This window comes from Manacus vitellinus, unplaced genomic scaffold (genome assembly GCF_001715985.3).
Source record: "Manacus vitellinus isolate BGI_N305 unplaced genomic scaffold, ASM171598v3 scaffold_69_pilon, whole genome shotgun sequence".
Taxonomy (NCBI): Eukaryota; Metazoa; Chordata; class Aves; order Passeriformes; family Pipridae; genus Manacus; species Manacus vitellinus.
The window spans coordinates 2,860,585-2,879,482 of NW_021940749.1; the positions used below are offsets into that span (position 1 = coordinate 2,860,585).

Below are 18,898 nucleotides of genomic sequence, written 5' to 3' on the forward strand. Positions count from 1 at the left end.
TTTTTGGCGAGGTGTTAATTGTGAAAATATTATCAGGATAAATAGGTCTGTCTTTCTGCAAGCTGTATCTTGCAGAGCTGATCTTTCCAGTGGTTTTCAGCTTAGAGAGAGATTTGACTCTCCCCTCTGGCTTGGATCCTGGATAGGTTCTCAGGAGTAATTACCTGTGGTGTTTATTATATCATCAAGTTGCTTTCTTGAGCATCCCTGGTGGTAAAGCATCGTTCAAGCTGCTGTGACAGCTGTTAGCGTGGAGCGTTGGTAGCACGCTGAGAGGTGTCACACTCTGCTCAGGGGGAGATCTGGGATGATTAGTGACCAACTAACTGGGGAGGAAATCTCTGGTGTGGGCAGGCTTTGTCTGAGCAGTGAAAATAGGAGAGGCAAAAGGCATTGTGTTAGTAGCTGGTAGGACATAAAAGACCCGAGTAGATCATTTCTTGTTTATAAATTAACTCCGAAATTCTTTAGAGGGGGAGGGACCTTGTGGGTTGAAACATGAGCTGTGCGCCATTGGCCTGAACCTTATTTTAAATCTGAGTGGAATTTTGGGTGGGTGCAGCTGGTGCAGGTGAGGGGATGGGCTACTTCCAGTCACAACAGTTGCCAGGTAATGCTGGAAGAGAGTTTCATTCCAGGGGAGGAGCTGGATAGTCTCTATCAATCTATGGATGACCATATATAAATTGGAGCTCCTAATACCAACAGTGCAAACTGCTCAGAGCCTTAAAAAAGAGAGGAATTAATAGGAGAGACAAGGACCTGTGTAACACTGAGAGCTGATGCAGCCATAAGGCATTTATTCCATCCACAGGAATATCCCCAGAATATCTCTTATGTGCCCAGCATTTTCAGGCCTGGATGCTGGCAGCATCACATTTCCCGCTTCACTGGGTAGGTAATAGTGCAAGGATGGCTTTTAATATTTAAAGATAGATGTTCATTAGTAATTTCATTACCAAATTTAGGAACAGTGGCGCTATTTTTTTAAAAGTTAATGCAATTTTCCTGAGCAAAATAGGCGAACGCTGCATTTCTTAGAATTATTGTTTGGGGATTATTGTTACTATTAACACATCTCAGTGCTTTTTAAACCTTATTTAAAAGGAAAGGGATGCAGAATTGAGGGTTGTTATTGATTTTCACACTAGTGGACAACAAGATTTCTCTAAATGGGCAGAGTGATTATGCAGGAGCTGAGTTGAAATAAAAATTTCCACAACAGCAAACCCTGTTAATGTCTCGGTTATGGAGACTTCAGACATCATTTCTGGAGACAGCATTCAGATTCCACGATTAAAGTGACCTGTTGGGAAATAGTGTAGTGTCTTGTAGGTGCAGTGACTGTGGTACAGCTTTGATCTGACACTGTGGGTGATTTGTCACTAAAAAATAAACATTTGCCAACGTTCGCTATGCTGTATAAATATTAGTGTCATTTTTAGTATAATCATATAGGGAGTATCTTTAGATGTAATTGATTTCACATAAAAATATACTATGTGGGGCATGTGACAAGTGACTTAACATCAATTTATGATGAAGGTTTAAATAGAAGGTACATTCATTTGGTTGGATCTGTTTTGTCAGTACAGGATAGAAAAGTGCTGGGATAATTTTTTAGATATTTACCTAAATAGCTAATGAATTATTTTTTTTTCACTAGGGCAGTGGGAGGCTTACTGGCTTTCAGAAAGGTGAAAGCCAGCCAATAACCTAAATAAAATTCTGCAGATCATCCATCCATATCATAATGTGATGAATCAGAATGAGTCTTTGGAATCAGCAGGCTCTAGGAAAAAGATGTTACATGTAAGATGACAACTCAGATGTCTTAGCCCATATGAAAGTTTAAGGTTAAGTGGTGAGGTGAGAGGGAAGCTCTGGTTTTTTATACACTACATCTTCATCAACTTCTTAAATGAGAAGGCCCCTGGAGCACACCCTGTCATGTGAGACTCTGTGTGGTTTTTGTGGAGATCTGACACCCAAGCAGTTGTTTATTCATGTGGCAGCTTCTTTTATTTTCTTCACAGGAGTTATTTACTTGGAATATTTGGGGTATAAGCAGTAAGAGAAATTATCAGCAGAGAATTTTCTGATATTGCTGCGATGAGAATCATTTGGAAGAACACTGTGTGATGTTTAGCAGTCTGTGCTGTAAAGTGGAATGAGATCTGGTACATCCCCACAGCCAGAGCTCGTTATACAACACAGGATAAAATTTCTAGTCTCTTCCTCTTCCCTTGCAGACTTTGGTTATTTTCAGAGTGTAGAAATAACATCAGGGGCCGTATGCTTTCCATGTAACTGCTGTTTGTTGGCTGATGTTCAGATGAGAAGGGAAGCTGGGATCTCCCATGCTGTGCCGTTCCATCCGAGCAGCCCCGTGTCACCTCGCCACGGACTGTCCTGTTTTGAAACAACAGCACCATGGGTAGGATTTGTGTCCCCAGATTTAGCCACCCTCCCCAGTGTAGATATCTGTATTTGAGCTAGTTGTCTAGACTCCCTTTAGTCAATGCAAATAGGTCAGATGAGTCACACTTGTCTTAAATATCTATTTTGGGATATGATGAATTGTGCCCTGAAAGTGCTTATTGCTCTCCATTGAGAGAACAAGCTCACTTGTCCGTACTTATACACATCCAAAATGTTGTGAGATTAATCCAAGCTGAGGTGTACCAAGATGTGGAGCTGAGATTACCGAGCTGAAAAGTTTTAAGGGTTTTTGCCTTGAGAAACAACATGCGAGCAAGGCAGAAGCAAAATCATTTTAATCATCTTGGAGTGCCTGTGCAAAGCTGGAACCAGGCTACCTTGTCCTTCTGGAAAGGTGCTTTACTGCTTCACCATGGCACTACAGTTATTACACAGGCAGTCATCTAGAGGACTGATGGCAGTAGGAAGATGCTCTGGTATCTGAATGAAGCTTAAGGTGGCTTAAATTATTATTTTCAGAAGTACATTGCTGATCTCAGTTCTGAAAAAAAAAATGATGGGTGATATGGTGGTCAGTGAGTTACCAGGGGTTCTTTTTTTGTGTTTCACTAAAAGGGAAGTTTCTGGTACACGTATTTCTGAAGGCTTCATTTTCACATATCTGCAGCTCGTTTTTATCCTGTACCTTCTCTCTGCAACTAAAGTATTGTTTCTGTGTGGTTTTTGTAGATTGAGTTTACAAACTAGGGCTACAGGAAGAGAAGAAAAGCCCCAGAGTTCCCTCCTGGAACAGTTTTTGCAGTTGTTTTGTCCCTTTTTTATTTTCCTTGCGGTGCTTGATTTCACTAGGTGGGAGATTGCTCCTTCTATGTTTAAAGTATTGATAGTGTTAGATGCTTTTTGCTTAAATGGTGTTCCTACTTATTTTGTGTTCTTTAGATATTAGTGTTAATGGTGTTCTTTAATTGTGAAAGATTATCCCCCACCCTGTAGCTGAGCAGGGAAAAAAGGTGGAGAAATATAGCTAGAGGTTAATGACTCATTTAAAGTTAACATATGTGCTACAGCACTGCTGCAGAAATCATTTCAGCCAGTGTTTTAGGAAATGTTCCTGTTTGTTCTCTTCTTATTATTTAGTCTTTTTATAGCTCTTCTGCATAATATTTTTGCTTGAACTGCCTTTATATTAGTCATAAACCTTCTCGCTTGCTAGAGCAGGGATTATATATTTTTTGAACTGCTAAAACCTTATTAATTACCTTTGCTCACTGACCCTGTGGGGGTAAAGGTTCTATTTAAGGAATAGGTCCATGGTCTTTTCTTTAATGTATTTACTTCAGGCATATTCTGAGCAAAGACTCTAAAAGCCACCATCTTTTCCACACAAGTTTGCCATACCTACAGCCTGTTTCATGGTCAGTTTTCAAGAAAATGTCCCAGCACCTTTGACTTCTTTTAACAATGGTCTTGCTTCACATCCCAGTTGTTTTAAAGACAACAGATGTATTTTTGCTCAGTCACCCTTTGCTTACAGAGAGTATATAATTTTATGCCATGGAAAGCCATTGTGATATTCTAAGAAACTATAGATGGGTCAGGCTTTAATTTTTGAATTGACTTTTCCCGCACTCTATAGAAAAAATAACTGAACCAGTTTTATCAGAATCTCGTCACAATTGTCCGTTTTCTTCAGGAAGTTTAGTTGCTTTAGTTTTATTTAGAAAGTCCTTGCTGCACATCAAATGAAAAGTATAATAGCATAAAATTGCCACTGTACATCAAACAGCATAATCGTCCTAGAATTCAATACAAGCCCAAGTTCACTATTGGATAAAAAAATAAATAATGAAAAAATCAAATGAGAATGGTGATTGCAAGTGACAGTTATCTGGCAGATGGGAACTGGCCAGATGCCTCTTCCCTAATGCCTTGTGCGTTCATTTGTTGTCCTTGTATAGATTGTCATGTGTATTTAGATGGAAAAAAAATCGGATGTTTGGAAGAGCATATGTTACGTGGAGCCCATCAAATTTATAATGGAAATTTGGTATTTTTTTACCTCTGTAAGAACTGCCAATTATTTCTGTCAGACGCTGTCTGCAATAGCAGGACTTTGTTCCTCCCAATGCCCATTTCACCTTAGTTCATCTCCAGAGCCCTCCCTGTTTCTTCTTTGCCCTAAGGATAAGCACAAGGATTTGACTTGGTGCATGTGACCACCAGGCCATGGCTGCACTTTCCTTCTGCTGCTTTCCAGTCTCCTTCCAACTTTCTGCTTGTTGTATTTCAGTTTTCCCACCTCCTTTCCCTTCCTTTCTTCCTTGCAGGTTAAACCTCTGCTTCCAAGACAATGGAGCAGAAATACTTTTGGTATCTGTTTGTAGTCTGTCTCCCTGCATACCCATGCAAGAAGATGCAAAAGCTAGGATAAAAACAAGCCCTCCAAAACAATCAGGAGGGGGCTTGTGTAAAACCACAGTGGCTACTGAGATTTTTTACTAGTCTTTGGCACCTGCTGTTATTTCATACTGCTTTGTTTCTTGACCATTTTTTCCTTGCAATCAGTAAGGGCTGAGAACGAGGCAAAGGGTTCTGCATATAGGATAAATCAGTTCTGGAACTCCACTTTCTAAATTATTCTCCACCTCTGCCTTTGGCTCTCTGCCAAGGAGACTGCACGTCAGATCACTAAATAGAAGGAATCTAATTTTCTAATATGTGTGTAATTGTGTGTTGCTGAAAAGGTAAGAGGAACGTAGTTGCTTTCGTAGAGTGTCACGTGGCGCTTGTAATTTTGTAGGAAAAAAAACTGAGAGCTGAGTTGAAAGGCAGATGATTTGGCAACATCTTCCTGTTCCTGACAGTCCACATTGTGAACTGTGAAGTCTTTCCATGGGCAGTGGAAGAACTGACACTGGTGCTGGAGTCGGATGTGGATTGATTGGAGCCAGTGATAACTGCTGTAATCTCCTTTCCTTGCTTTGCTGGCCTGTAGAGCTTCCTGATGGATGTGCTTTATATCCATCTTTATATCCAGGTCTGCAGACACAGCTCCACTAGATGTTATTACAGCCCAGAGAAGCTTTACTGGAACCATATTCTGTAATATTAGGTGGCTTCTGTCAGAAAGCTTCATGAGAACATACATTCCACTGCACTTTCATTTTGGAACTAAACCCTGGAAAAAACAACTATTTGGCAATACGGTTCAATTTCTCCCTTCTGGGGTTGATGTTGAATTGTATCTTTTATATCTCAACATCAAAGGTGTGATGGTAAGACTTGGGAAAGAAATGACTGGTGTTAGTGAAAAAGGAAATATTGCCAATTGTCTCGAGCCAAAATTACGTGTCCTTGTGGTTTTATGTCTCTTGCATGTGGAAACTACAGGACCTTAGACATATTTATTGCTTACATTATTATCCATTAACATGATCTCATGATCGTGTAGCAGCTGATCAGAGATTTTTACCTCATTTCCCACTGTCTGATTTAATAGTCTGTAATTTCCTGGTCTCTGATTGAAATGTGTCACTGGGTTATTTAATCAAATCCTTTAGCTCCGTTATATTTATGTGAGATGTCGCATGCAAAACTGGTAATTTCTTCACTGCACAAAGTGGGCACATTCTGGATTTTTTTGCCAGCCTTCTGTAACACTGCCCCATTATTTCTTATACTCAGCCATCCTACCCCTTGGCTGGTGCTGACAATGCCATACAGTGTCCAGGCAGTCTGGTCTGTGTTGTTTAAACATACGACAATAGGGACATTTCTGGCCTCTTCATTACAAGTCTTTGTTCTTTCCACAATCTTTGTGAAAAATAAGGCAGTTCATACTTGAAATGCTCTTAGCCTTCGTGCTGTCTAGTAGACAAGAGCTGCTCACAAGAAGTCTCACTAGACTTTTATATCCACTTTTTTCTCCCTCACATCTTTCCTTGCTGGTTACTTTTTGGTTCTTTTTCTCTGAGTATATTAGGTGTGCACTTAGGAAAAGGTTAACACCACGATGCCAGTTCTTGAGCACAGCATTGGAGACTTACTTTCTGTATGTGCTCCCCAACATTTTCTTTTAGAAGAAGAATGTGATCTCTCTCGGGACTTTGGTTTTAGCATTCCAAGAATGTTTTTGTGTGCGTTTGTTAATGGTCAAATCCACGTGTAGGAGTGTGCAGGAGAACTACAGCTGTTGTTTGCACAAGAGAGCTGCTACAGCCTGATTGCTTGCATTTATTTTTCTTTCAAGTTTGGGTCTTCCAAATGGATTCTCTGATGTTTAAGAAGGAGTAGACAATGTGTTGTAAATAGACCTGCATGGATATATGTGCGTTTTATGGAATCCATGAGCTTTGCACCAGAGGATCTTCATTATAGGCTTAGGGTCCAAATTCATTTTTACTTAAATGTTCACATGTGGACAAAGCAAACAGCAAGTGTTGAAAAGATTCCTGAAAATCAGCATTAGACACAGAAAAGGTAAAGGCCTCCTGTATGTATGAAACACAGAGCATTGCTTGTAAAACAATAATCAGACCCTTGAATTTGGAGATAGGAGTTGGGCCTTGGTTTGTTTTGCTTTTTAAGCAGCAGATCCTTCAGTGAAGATGCTTAGAAGTGTGAAAGGAAAGTGGATTGATCTTGACATGTGTTTAATTTCCTCATGGATACAGGAGTGCACTGAAGGCAAGTCAGTGTAAAGCAGCAATATAACCTCATGTCCTTTGGTCATAGAAAGGAAGAGAGACGGCTGCTGTGCCAGCTGAGGGATGACAGGATACCTGTCAGCTGTCACCTTCCACTCTGCCTTCCATCCTCAGATTGGTTTGTATCTCTCCCCAGCTCGTAAGCAGGAGATTATCAAGGTGACCGAGCAGTTGATTGAAGCCATCAACAACGGGGACTTTGAAGCTTACACGTGAGTTCCTCATTTCGGAGGGAGTGAGGAGGGTTGATTTATTTGACACATCATACTTAATATGCATGTTTATATAGGAGAGACTGTGCTTGTATTTATGGTTTGTTGGAATTCCTCCTCGTGAAACACAAAACATGTTCGTGGCTGCTTTGCCCTGGCTTTACACATCGCCAGTTTCAGAGGAGCTGCTTGTGTAAATCCAGTGTGGGTAAAGTGATTAAATCTTGCTTAAATACTGATGTGAGACGTAAAAAAATCCTTTGGTTTGCACAGCAGCACTTTTCAGAGTCGCAACTAAAAAGTCTTGTGAATATAATACCCACCACTGACATGTGAGACCTACTTTGGTGGACCTTTTTGGTGAAAAGATGATTTATATGAAATCCAGTCCACCTGAGGTAAGCAGCCAACTGTGCTAATTTAGGTGAAACCAGAACTTTATTCCTTCTCCTCATTTAAATTCTGTTCTTTTCCAGTGTGATGGCATGCCTGATTGGAATAAAGGAAACATTTAAAAATAATCTCTCCTGAGCTGTGTTTCGTAATAACCACTCATTACAAAATTTCCTCTTTTCCACAGGAAAATCTGTGATCCAGGCCTTACGTCTTTTGAACCTGAAGCTCTGGGTAATCTGGTAGAAGGGATGGACTTCCACCGGTTTTACTTTGAAAACGGTAAACATTCCTTTTTCATTTCCAAATCTTCATCTGTTTCTGACTGTGTTTCTCCTGTCTAATTAGCATTTTGTTTTGGGAGTGAATTGATTCGGGCAGGGGAAGGGGGTGTTCCTTTTTCCAGGATATTTCTGCTGTGCTCATTCACATATCACAGGTAGTTGGGGAAAGTTTCAGGTATTTCCCATATTTTTGTTTTTCTCCTGGGGAAATAGATGTGCTTGTACTTAAAAGAAAGGTCACTAAATCATGTGGTGAACAGTGATTGCAACCAACAGTCAGAATTTGCAGTGAGTGTGTGATTGTGTTGGGGAAGACATTGTAGTCACTCAGTCTGTACTGCTGAGGATCTGCTCTGCTCTGTATTGGTATATATGTTGGTGTGTATATATGAAAACATAAATTTATATTTTTTTATATATATATATATATATTACAATCATGTCATCTCTAAGAAAGAGAAATTACCCATAGAATGGATTTAATAAAGCTTTGGAGAAACATGTGATGTAAGTAACCATTTTAGAACAGACTTGACTTAAAAGGAAATAAAATATTGTAAATGAAGATATCAGCTTATCCAGTAATTTCTGAGCAGTGTCTGAGCATAAAATGGGGTTATCATATTCCTGAATCTAAATATCCATAATCTAAATGGGATTGTAATACTCCTAAATTCTCTTCCATCTCCAAACCAGCATTTTATGTATTTTTCCTTGTAATTTTGCCTTTCATTACCACTGCTTTTTAGTTTTCCTACGTATCAGCATTTAATAAAATATGATACAAGAATAAGTTAAAAGCTGAATTCTTTTGGCTGATAATATTAAGTAGAAATGTTATTAGACATAACAGTGAAAGTGAAATATTGGGAAACTCAAGATGGTGGCCATGTGGATACATGCATTAAACCTATGTGCTTATTAAATAGGGCATTATATGTGCTATTAAACATTTGATTGGAAAGGGGAAAACATACTTTATGCTGTGACTGTGCTCATTTCTACAGTGCACCTGAGTCATCAGTCACGGCCATCAGTAAACAGCAATCATTCATTTATATCTCCTGCGCTTGAGGGTTTTGTTTGCAAAACGGGGCTCACGTGGAGAAAACGTGCGTGTGTGTTTTTGTTTCCCCAGCTCTGTCCAAGAGTAACAAGCCGATCCACACAATCATCCTGAACCCGCACGTGCACCTGGTGGGCGAGGACGCGGCCTGCATCGCCTACATCCGCCTCACGCAGTACATGGACGGCAGCGGCATGCCCAAGACCATGCAGTCCGAGGAGACGCGCGTCTGGCACCGCCGCGACGGCAAGTGGCAGAACGTCCACTTCCACCGCTCAGGCTCGCCCACAGTACCTATCAAGTAAGAACCCACCCGGGCCGCGAGCTTGGGTCGCGCCGCGTGGTCTCGTAGCTGCTTCGGGCCTTAAAAACTACGAGCCGCCCTCACGGTCGTTTCTTGTGGCTGTTTACTGTGTGTTACATCCACCTCTGTGCGTGTGGTGTCGTTCTTAAAAGAACGCTCTTTTTTGGTGGTTGGTTTCCACTGTGATGCCCACTGAGCCAACTCGGGCCCTGAGCTGTTTTAATGTAGGTAATGTAGAAGTCACACAAGACAGGATTAGAGAACCTGAAATAGAATTTCTGGAATATCTGGAAAAATAAAAAGCGAGAGGATACTTGGAGCTGTTAGTGCTGACCAGAAAGTTTCAAGGAAAAAGTATCACTGTTGTGAAAAACTGAAGTTTAACTCCTATTTATTGTGGTTTCCAGCCACCTCTGCTTACTCAGGCCTAGGAATGTTAACTGCAATTTGGTTTTGAGCCAGTTTACATATTTAATTTGTAAATTAAGTCATCCCAGTAGCTATCACATTCTTATCTCTTTCCCACACTCTCCTTGCTTATCTGCTGCATAGTCCCTGTCTCTCAGCTCTGACATCCGTGTGGGTCAGCCTCTCATCTCTCCCATCATCATCTTCCCCTCTTGTTCATCCAGGCCCTCCCACGCCCTCGCAGTCATGCAGTGACCCGAGTTCCTTGGGCCAGGCTGTCAGCAGGGTTAATTCCAGCACACTCACAGTCACACTAACAAGATCAAGAGTCACGGCTTCCTCAGCAGGTTCTGCTTGGGTCCTCGGCTCCCCTCCTTCCTGCAGCCTTCATTAATGAGCCCAGCCCTCACTGACTTCTTAGGCTGGGCTCTTTCCAAATTAGGCAGGCCTTACTTTGCTCAGTTGTGAGCCCTTTGTATGGGATATAATTACATTAGTGTGAGGCATCTTAATGTTGTCAGCAGCTGAATTTCCTGATGTGGATGTTAAGGGCTTAGAGTCCATCTTTCACACTTCATCATGTCCTGTAATTTACTTCTTGCACCACTGTTCTCCTATATGAAATAATACATGACAAAGTAAGGAACAAGATAGACTGAAGTGTTAAACTTCCACAGGGATGAACTTTTTATTATTTTTTTATTTATGAAAAAAGAAATTTGCTTCCTTAGGGATAACTATTTTATTTCAAAATGTAAAACCAGTGGGAAGAGGAACCACGTTGTCCTTTGTTTCTCACATTCTAGCTGCACAGCCAATGTTTAAACAGATTATATATAAAGAGTAGCTACATTTGCTTGAAATGCAGTGTTAGGTAGGTTTTTGGTGTTTTCACAAAGGAGTGTTTTGTCAAGGGATCTGACCTGGGTTTGTGTAGAGTGTAAGCAAAGCAGGTCCAGGGCACCCTGGACAGTAAGTGTTTGCAGCAGAATAACATGAATTGGACTAGAGAATTATGTAATCTTTTCCTTTGGGTTTTTCTTTTCCCTCCTCTGTTTTTTGGGGAAGGGCTGTTTTTTGCAGCTGCTCATGCTGTCTAATAAAGAGAAGAATTTCTGGGACTGCCAAGGATGGAAGGAGTAGCAGAGACTTGTGAGACTGTATCAGTGGATGTTCAGACCTATGGTGTCAGACAGAGGAGATTTTGGGATTGCAAAAGGGCATCCAAGCTGAAAGGGTCACAAAGGAGGAGCCTTAGAGCAGGACTCAGGCTTGAGGAGAGATTCCCTGAGGTAGCAACATAGCCCTAGATATCTAACACTGGCAAAAATATCACATAAATCCCATACCTCATCCTAATCTTGAATTCAGAGGGGGTTTTGGATTTGCTCATGTCATTGTTCTAAAACACCATCGGTCTGATGGTTAGAAGCCTTACTTTCCAGTCTAAAATTTAGTAAAATTCAATGTATCTTTGTGTATTCTTGTTTCATCCTTGTTCTCCTGTGCTGGGGACAGGTATGCAGACATGAGCTCCTTTATAGCAAGGCTGTTCCGATCACTTGCCACCTTCTATTTTTGAAGAGTAAATAACCCACACTAACTCAGCTGGCTTTTTTTGGTAGGATCTCCATTTTCCTGGCTACTTTAATAGCTCTTCACTCTCTTTTTTTCATTTGGGGTTTGTCTTTAGCTTGGATTCTTCTGAAATGTTCTGTCCAGTTGTGATCAGGGCCTTATTTAACTCCACAATGTCTCTCTTTCCCCTGCTATGTTCTGGCATAGATTTTGCCCTTTTCTGATCTCTGTCACATCCAGCAGCTCATCTGAGCCAGCCACATGTTTTTCCTCAATTCTCATTTCCAGTCAATGAGCAGGTAGAAACTTCTACTGAGCGTGCAGCTTTGCACTTCCTGTTATTCCACATAACATTTCTGGATTACCCAGTCCTCAAGGGGATTTGGTGGTTCTTGCACAGCGCTCCTGTTTTCCTTTCTTTTTACAGTGCCTTCCACCTAAGTGTAAATATACTACATGTGATCAGTCCTACTGCTTGTATTCAGGACTAGTGGGTCTCCTCTAGGCTGATGGTTCCCCTTTCAGCCCGAACATTGTCATTTTATTTCTAGTTATTTTACATATCCTTTCTCTATTCCCTGTCTTCTCAAGTCTGAGTGGAAGATTCCCACATAGCACCATGCTAGAATCGCCTTCCATAACCTCTCCTGACCATCTTTTAGGCTGCCCTGAACTTCACCTTCACTTTTCCCACTCAGAGCAGCAATAACTCCATTTTGGAAAACTACAGGAGAAATCTAATTAAAATATTGTTCTGGTTTATCCTTCCTTTATTTGAAATGTATACAGTCTACAGCTACTTATTTAATTATTACCAACGCACAGTAGTTAATAATGGCAATTCCATTATAAGAAAGTATCTTGCACATCATGTCTGAAGAGGAATTTTAGATCTAATCAAGTCACAAAAGCAATTATAGCTGTGATCTGCTTTTGCAAGCGTCATATCCTATATTATGTCAAATCAGTTGCTGCAAGCACAGTAGCTTGTTTTTTTTCTTGACTACAGGAGGGAGTGTGCATAAATCTAAGGATATATCTGAGCTCTTTAATAGCTATAGGTATAGGGAAATGTTTCCTTATGGCAGAGAACTTATTTGGAAAAGAATATGAGCAAAAACGTGTACTTAGTTTATAAATAAATTTTATTTGTAAATTTGCTGGGAGTCAGACAAGACAAGCTTGGGCTTCTGTCTTGTCCATTTTCTCTCTGAGTGATAGGAGTGATGGTAGGAAATTTTCCTCTGTATCCACGTTCTTAGGAACATGTGCTAATGTGTTCCTCCAGAACTGTGCCTGCTTGTCCACGGAGAGTGGACCTGCCTGGTATGGGGCAGTTGGACCTAAAACTGACTCCCAAACCTAACTTGAGGCTGAATGAGGCTCACGTTCCCTCTTTTATCCCAGCTTACAGTTTCTTATACTTTGCTAAGTGCGCTGGCAAGCAGCAGGGCCGTGAGTAAGGAGTGTGTTCTGTGTTTGTGCAGTGCCTAGCGCAGAGGGATCCCCACCGCGGCTCCGGCCCCTACCTGCTACGGTAATACAAGCCATCTCACAGCCTGAGTTGGTCACATACCTCCTCACACCTTCCTTCTCTTCCCTTTTCTCTCTGCATACGGCTCTAGCATGTCTTGCATGTTCGTGACATCTGACTCTTCCTCGTTACTCGGTTCCGTGTTTGTACACACCCTCAGTCCGTGGCAGTGCCTGCGATGCCCACGCTGAGGAAGTTAAGTTACACTCAGAGATTCACGTCTGAATTCGACCCTCCCTCCTTTAAGGAATCCCTCAGGGCACTTTGGCTTCCTGCCTCAGTTTCCTTTTTTATTTTAACAGCCTCTCTGGCATCCTGTAAAGATGGAAAATAATGTCTGTAAAGTGGTTTGAAAAATAAAAGAATGCTTTGCCTGAACGTTTTTTTTTTTTCCCTTGGTTTTCTTCCCAATATTGTGTTAAATGATCTCGAGAAGGTGGGGGTTTTCTTTCAATAGCATTGGCTAACACTTGAGCATGTCCTGTTACATGGTGGTGATGTTACCAGTAATGGAAATCTGTTTTCTTTTTTTTCTTTTTCTCCTTCCTCCCAGCTAAAAATATCAGCGGTGCCGCTCTTGCATTTTCTGTACCCAACGCACCTGGTTGATTTACCATCTTGGCCATCCCGTTCTCTTCATGCATGTTTCTGAGTGCATGGAGTCGTGAAGGTTCTTCATGTAACACATTTGTGACGCACCACGTTGCTGTATATTCCATCTGTACACTGTTAGCATTTCAATGAAGGCGAATGTTCCATGCAAATAGAGAATAACAAGGAGTAAAAAAGGCAAAAAAAAAAAAAAAAGAAATAAAAATGTTGGATGGACGGCAGTAGATACACAATACATCTGTCACTTCCTCCATTTATGCCAAGTTTTGAGAGACAACTTTAAAAACTATCCTGTTTATTAAAAAAAAAAAGGAAAAAAAAAAAAGAAAAAGTATATTTTACCTTCTTTTTTTAAGAACTGTTTTTTGACTCCTCCTTTTCCCCTCCCGAGTCCCAGGATTTTGCTTTGGTTCTGGTAGGAATGGTTAGGATTTCCGCTGGCAGCTCCGTTACTGTCAAACAGATTTTTGTTACAGCACGTAGATGGGCAAAATCACTGATAAATGTGGAAGTGATAATATCTTGGCTTTGGACCAGCTGAAGCCTTCTTAGTTTATTAGTCTGTGTAAACTGGAAAAAGCTCCTCATTTGCTGGCTTGGCCACTCCAGAATTAACTGTCAGTGTTCTGGTGAGTCAGCAGCTTCTGTTTTCCCGTGGAGTCCTTTTTGCTTTCTTATTTTGCTTAACTGAAAATTCCTATTGGATGATTAAGCAAAATTAAAAATTTGTAAGGAATTAAGAGGTAATTGAGAGGCATTTTCGAGGATTAAAATGGAAGGAGAGAGAAAGATTTTTATCGCTTTTAGGATGTACTGTAAATTTTTTAAGGAGGCTTTAAAAAAATATAAACTATAATATGTTGGTTAATCTATAGACCAGTTGTGTGGTTGATATACTCGAGAAATATTAGGCCTTAAAGCTGAGTATGAAGAGTTTACTTACATTACACTGCTGCTGTTGCTTCTCTGGAAATGAGTTATGGACACACCGGTTTTACCCCAGATTTGTCTCCCCCTCTTCCCCCTCAACGCGCTGTTGGTTTCTTAAGCTCCTGGTGCAGCGTATGGTGTCGAGCCCAGCAATTCCCACAGTGATTCCCACAGCGATCCCGTTGGGTTTGGCCGGAGGCAGCCAAAGGAGGGACACTCTGCTGCCAGCGCAGAACGCGAACCTCGTAACAGGGACTAGTTTTCCTCCCCTCACGTTGCTGTGAAAATACGTCCTCGCAAGGATTTCGGTTTCCTCCCTTCCATTCCCGATAGCAGAGCACAGGGGTGGGTTGCTTTTGTTTTTCCCATTGGTTACTGGTTCTGTTGGCAGGGCTCCCTGCTCTCCACGGCGCTGTACAGTGCATGGGATCTCCACCACGCTCCTTTTTAGCCGTTAAAAACTTACAGCCCTGCAGCCCGAAGTTTTTAAAATGGGAAAAGCTTCCTAATTTGTATCATTTCACCTTTCCGTGTCGATGACTAATCAAAAGCAGTTCTTAAACATGTCGATGTTGTTACTAGTGGATGTATGGTAGATGGATTTAAGCTTCTCTGATAATTACTACATGATTTTAAACAATATATATTTAAAATAAGCATCTACAATAAATGTGTTGAGCCATATTAACCTGCCAATGGGATCTGTGAAAAAAGTAATGGCCTCATTTTTTTTTTCATTAATTTCTTTACTCTTTTTTTTTTTTTTTTTTTTTTTTTGTGAAGCGGCTATAAGTGGCATAACTGTATTTAAAATTAACAAATTAGGTGTAGGGTGTTTGTTTTTTTTTATACTTCTAACATAGCATGTGGTGTTGACGTATTACTGTAGACCAAGTTTGTCTTCCACACCAAGACGTGAGGAAATTGTGATTTGTTCTCTCCACCACAACTGAATTATACACTTCTGTCATTTTGGAACACTGCAGTTTACCATGGGACACAGTGTACATATTTCTTGCCATAATGGTAAATGATTGATATATTTAAGGATTAATAAATTTGTGATTTCTGCTGACATTGTGCTTGTGTTTTAATTTCCCAAGTAACTGTGATCTTCACATTGGAGAACCTGCAGTGTGTGTTTGAATACAGGCATTCGAGACCCAGATGGAGTTTCTTAGGAGCCGAATTTTCAGTCTGAAAACAGGAGTGTTTGCTTTTGTGTTTTGTTTCTGGGTCAGTTCTGAAGTGCCTTTCCTGAGGGCCCAGTTGTACACTGTTCATGCTCGACTTTGTTGACGGACTTTGCACATACCTTGTATTTGTAGGTCCATATTTAGAAATGTTTTAGGTACTTTGCATGTTTCTGTAGCTGCCTTGCAGTGTTTCACATACATGCTCAGCCTGTAACACAAGACTCTGTAAGAGCAGTTATTGTATGTTATATAACACCATAAAATATATATGGTAACATAATGCCATAAAATGCATTAAAGTCCATAAATAATTAGCATCTAAAATAATGTACCAGTTTAAAAGCTTTCGTGTGTGTCTGTAGCGATTTTAGGCTTTCTTAAACCGTGCTGAGCTGCAACTGAGAACAGTCTTTTATACCAGCAGAGAAGAAGGACGGAGGAGAGGAGACAACTTGCAGCTTTCCTGGGTCAGGGAATGCAGAGCTGGATCGCTGCGGGGCCAGGGCAGCGTAGCTGGAGCAGCAGCACTGGTGAGGGAGCCAGAGCCTGTCCTGGGTTGGTCACAGTTTCAGTGCTTCCCTTTGGGTGGCATTTGGTAAACGAAAAGAGAAATACTCGGCAGAGAGCTCAGGGGGTTGGAATTTGTCAGTAAACCCCAGTTAGATGCAAAAACGGTTTAGTCTGGAGGGAGGTTTTACATTTTGTCACATCACTTCTACCTATTTTGTTTGCTCATTTTTTCCAGTAAGTGCTATTCCAGAAATCAGTTTGATTCCCATTTTAACCGTGCTCCTGCAGAAAGCTCTTTGACAGCCGCGGAGTTGCTCCTGGTTTCAGGTATGCAGAGAAGAGAGATCAGTGTATGAAGCAAAATGATGAGCAGCAGGGTGGGAGAATGTATTTCCTAAATATCAGGTTGAAGGTTTGGGAGAGGGGCAGGGTTTTGGGGTATTTTTTTTATAATGGTGGTGGGTGTCCTTTTATAGCACAAATATTTTAATCTGCTGCCTCCTGGTGGCTTCTGTAATGCTGTTTTTTATTTAGGAGAGCACAGGAAGATGCTGTTTGTTCTGAGCAGGAAGGAACCCAGTGCTTTCATGCATTCACTTTTTAATGTGAGTAAGGAACACAGAGAGCCTGAAAATGACCCTTTCCTGGGTTGTGAATATACCCTATACACATACCTGGAGGAATCAGATTGGTTCTGTTTTCTACAAATGGGTTCCCAGGACACAGTTAAGAAAAGTAACACCTCCTAGAGTTAAGTCCAGAGTTCATTGTGTCCAAGATTAGCTTTACTGTTTCTTCAGTGAGTTATTAATCTTTGGTAATTTATCATCTGCTTGGGCTGTTTGCTCACAGAAAACAGAATTACTTTGTTCTTCTCAGGGCTTTTCTTTCTTTCTTCTTAAATTTGTACAGTCATACTTTATACATTACCCATCTTGAGAAAACACCGTTATTCAAAGAATTAACTGGATTAGTCAAAGAATTGAATCCAATTGCTTCAGGAGTTTCAGCTTCTTTCTTCCTAACAGATAATTAGTAAAATACAGACAGATGTGGGTGAATGGGAGTTCAGTGCTGGAAGGTGCCACTGCTCAATCTCTGGTTCTTGCAGGGCAAGCAGAAGTTATAGGGAAGTTTTGATAGCCACAAGAGGGGAGGCCTCACATGAAAGGGAGCCTAAGCAGAGCAGACTAGAAGCCTTTCCTCCCTTCCCCTCCCTCTCTTGCACAGAGACCCGTGAGTGAGCAGGACAAGGTGCAGGATCTTGGATTCCAAGGCAGCATGCTTGTGGAAAGAGGAGAAGGCAGCAGTTCTGCAGACAGTAAGTTTGGGGAAGAGGAGAACATTTAATCACAGAGTGTGAGGGGAGGAGAGTCGATGCAAAAAAGACAAGCTGATAGAAAACAGGGTTTCCAAGGCAAAGAGAGAGCGAGCAGTATTTCTGTATTACAGAAACATCATGTTCTTTCTTTAAAGATGTTGCCAGAACTCAGCTGTGGGGCTGGACCGTCTTAAGAACTAACTGGAAATTTGGCCCACAGAACCTTTTTTCGTCACAATGACCTCTAAGTAGTTAAAAAAGTCAAATAGTTGAATGTGGCAAGTGGTTGGAACAGGGTTGGTTCCTTAAAATAGCAAGGGCTGGGGCCTTGATCTTAAAGTTACTCACTTCTGGTATTCCCCAAAGTCAGCCCCTAGTGGAAAGATGCTGTCTCATGTCAGGGCAGGAGTAACAGCAGCACCTATCACCGAGTTCCCTGCTCACTGTCAGGTAATTCCCAGTGTCCAGCAGCTGATGCAGGAGGAGGGGAGAGTATTAATACACAGCCCGCTGCATTGAGAGAAAATTCATGGCAAGCAGAGCAGCCTGGACTGGGAAGGAAGAGCCCACTCTGCTCTTCGACCACTCCTTTTCCCACCCTTCCCAGGCATTCCGTGCTGGCTCTCAGAGGTGACAGCTGCCCAGGGTGAGGCAGTGACAGTCACAGGGCCTTAAGTAACACATGTAGCCAAGGGACTGTACTAGCAACAACCAGCCTGGCAGTGGGGGTAAGAGCCCACATTTGTGAGCCAGATAGCTCATTTTATAAACAAAGGTATTGCTGAACTACCTGAACACAAGTCAAACCCTTCGTAAGGATGGAGAAGAGAGCACTCCCAGCACATGTTAGAGCAAGACATCACCTTAATTAAACATCACCTAAAACTGTTGCCATGTCCCGTGCACCAGAGAGAGGGTAAGTACCAGAGCAAGAACAAGAGTTCAGCTTAACTTACTTGGTTAAATTCCTCGGACAAAACAGGCGTCTGAACATCTACCCCCTAGCTAAAAATGGTGGTCTTTGGGATTTTTTTCTGAACAAAACTTTCTAGAGAGTAAAGCACAGAAGCTGGGCCATGCCAGAACTTGCCTGCCTTTCTCATTGTAGCAAATCTAATCAAAGGTAGCTCTAATTCAAAGTCTAATCTTGCTGAGAAGTTATTCTAAATAGGATTTTGAGTACAGCAGAGCACCTGTGCACGCAGAAGAGGGATTGGTAGCATGCCCAGCCTTCTGTTTGCAGGCTTTATTTCTGATCCTGTGGTTGGCCCTGGGCTGCCTGGAGGATATGCTGTAGATCTGTGCACTTCTGATTGATGTGGCAATTCCCATTTCCAGCCCTTCACTGCTGTTCTTTGTATTGGTAATGTTCACACCTTCTCTAAACCCCGGGGCACCTGTG

At 41.5% G+C, this 18,898-nt stretch overlaps 1 protein-coding gene and 1 long non-coding RNA gene across 3 annotated transcripts in view; both read left to right on the forward strand.

Annotated features, from left to right (window-relative positions):
- Nucleotides 1-15,544, forward strand: part of CAMK2D (calcium/calmodulin dependent protein kinase II delta) — a 115,150-nt gene extending 99,606 nt beyond the window's left edge. Inside the window, exons 17-21 of one of the 2 annotated variants that reach the window (XM_029964058.1) lie at nucleotides 7,285-7,360; nucleotides 7,941-8,035; nucleotides 9,176-9,404; nucleotides 12,881-12,930; nucleotides 13,481-15,544. In XM_029964058.1, coding sequence (XP_029819918.1) covers nucleotides 7,285-7,360; nucleotides 7,941-8,035; nucleotides 9,176-9,404; nucleotides 12,881-12,887 — 407 coding nt within the window. In that variant the 3' untranslated portion in view covers nucleotides 12,888-12,930; nucleotides 13,481-15,544. The remainder of the gene's footprint in view (nucleotides 1-7,284; nucleotides 7,361-7,940; nucleotides 8,036-9,175; nucleotides 9,405-12,880; nucleotides 12,931-13,480) is intronic. The other variant, XM_029964059.1, reaches the window with a different exon arrangement.
- An 866-nt stretch (nucleotides 15,545-16,410) lies between these two features.
- On the forward strand, nucleotides 16,411-17,620 carry LOC108644318. The gene is made up of 3 exons (XR_001923202.1): nucleotides 16,411-16,502; nucleotides 16,710-16,780; nucleotides 17,406-17,620. It is a non-coding gene; the product is annotated as an uncharacterized LOC108644318 (long non-coding RNA).
- The last annotated feature ends 1,278 nt before the right edge of the window (nucleotides 17,621-18,898 follow it).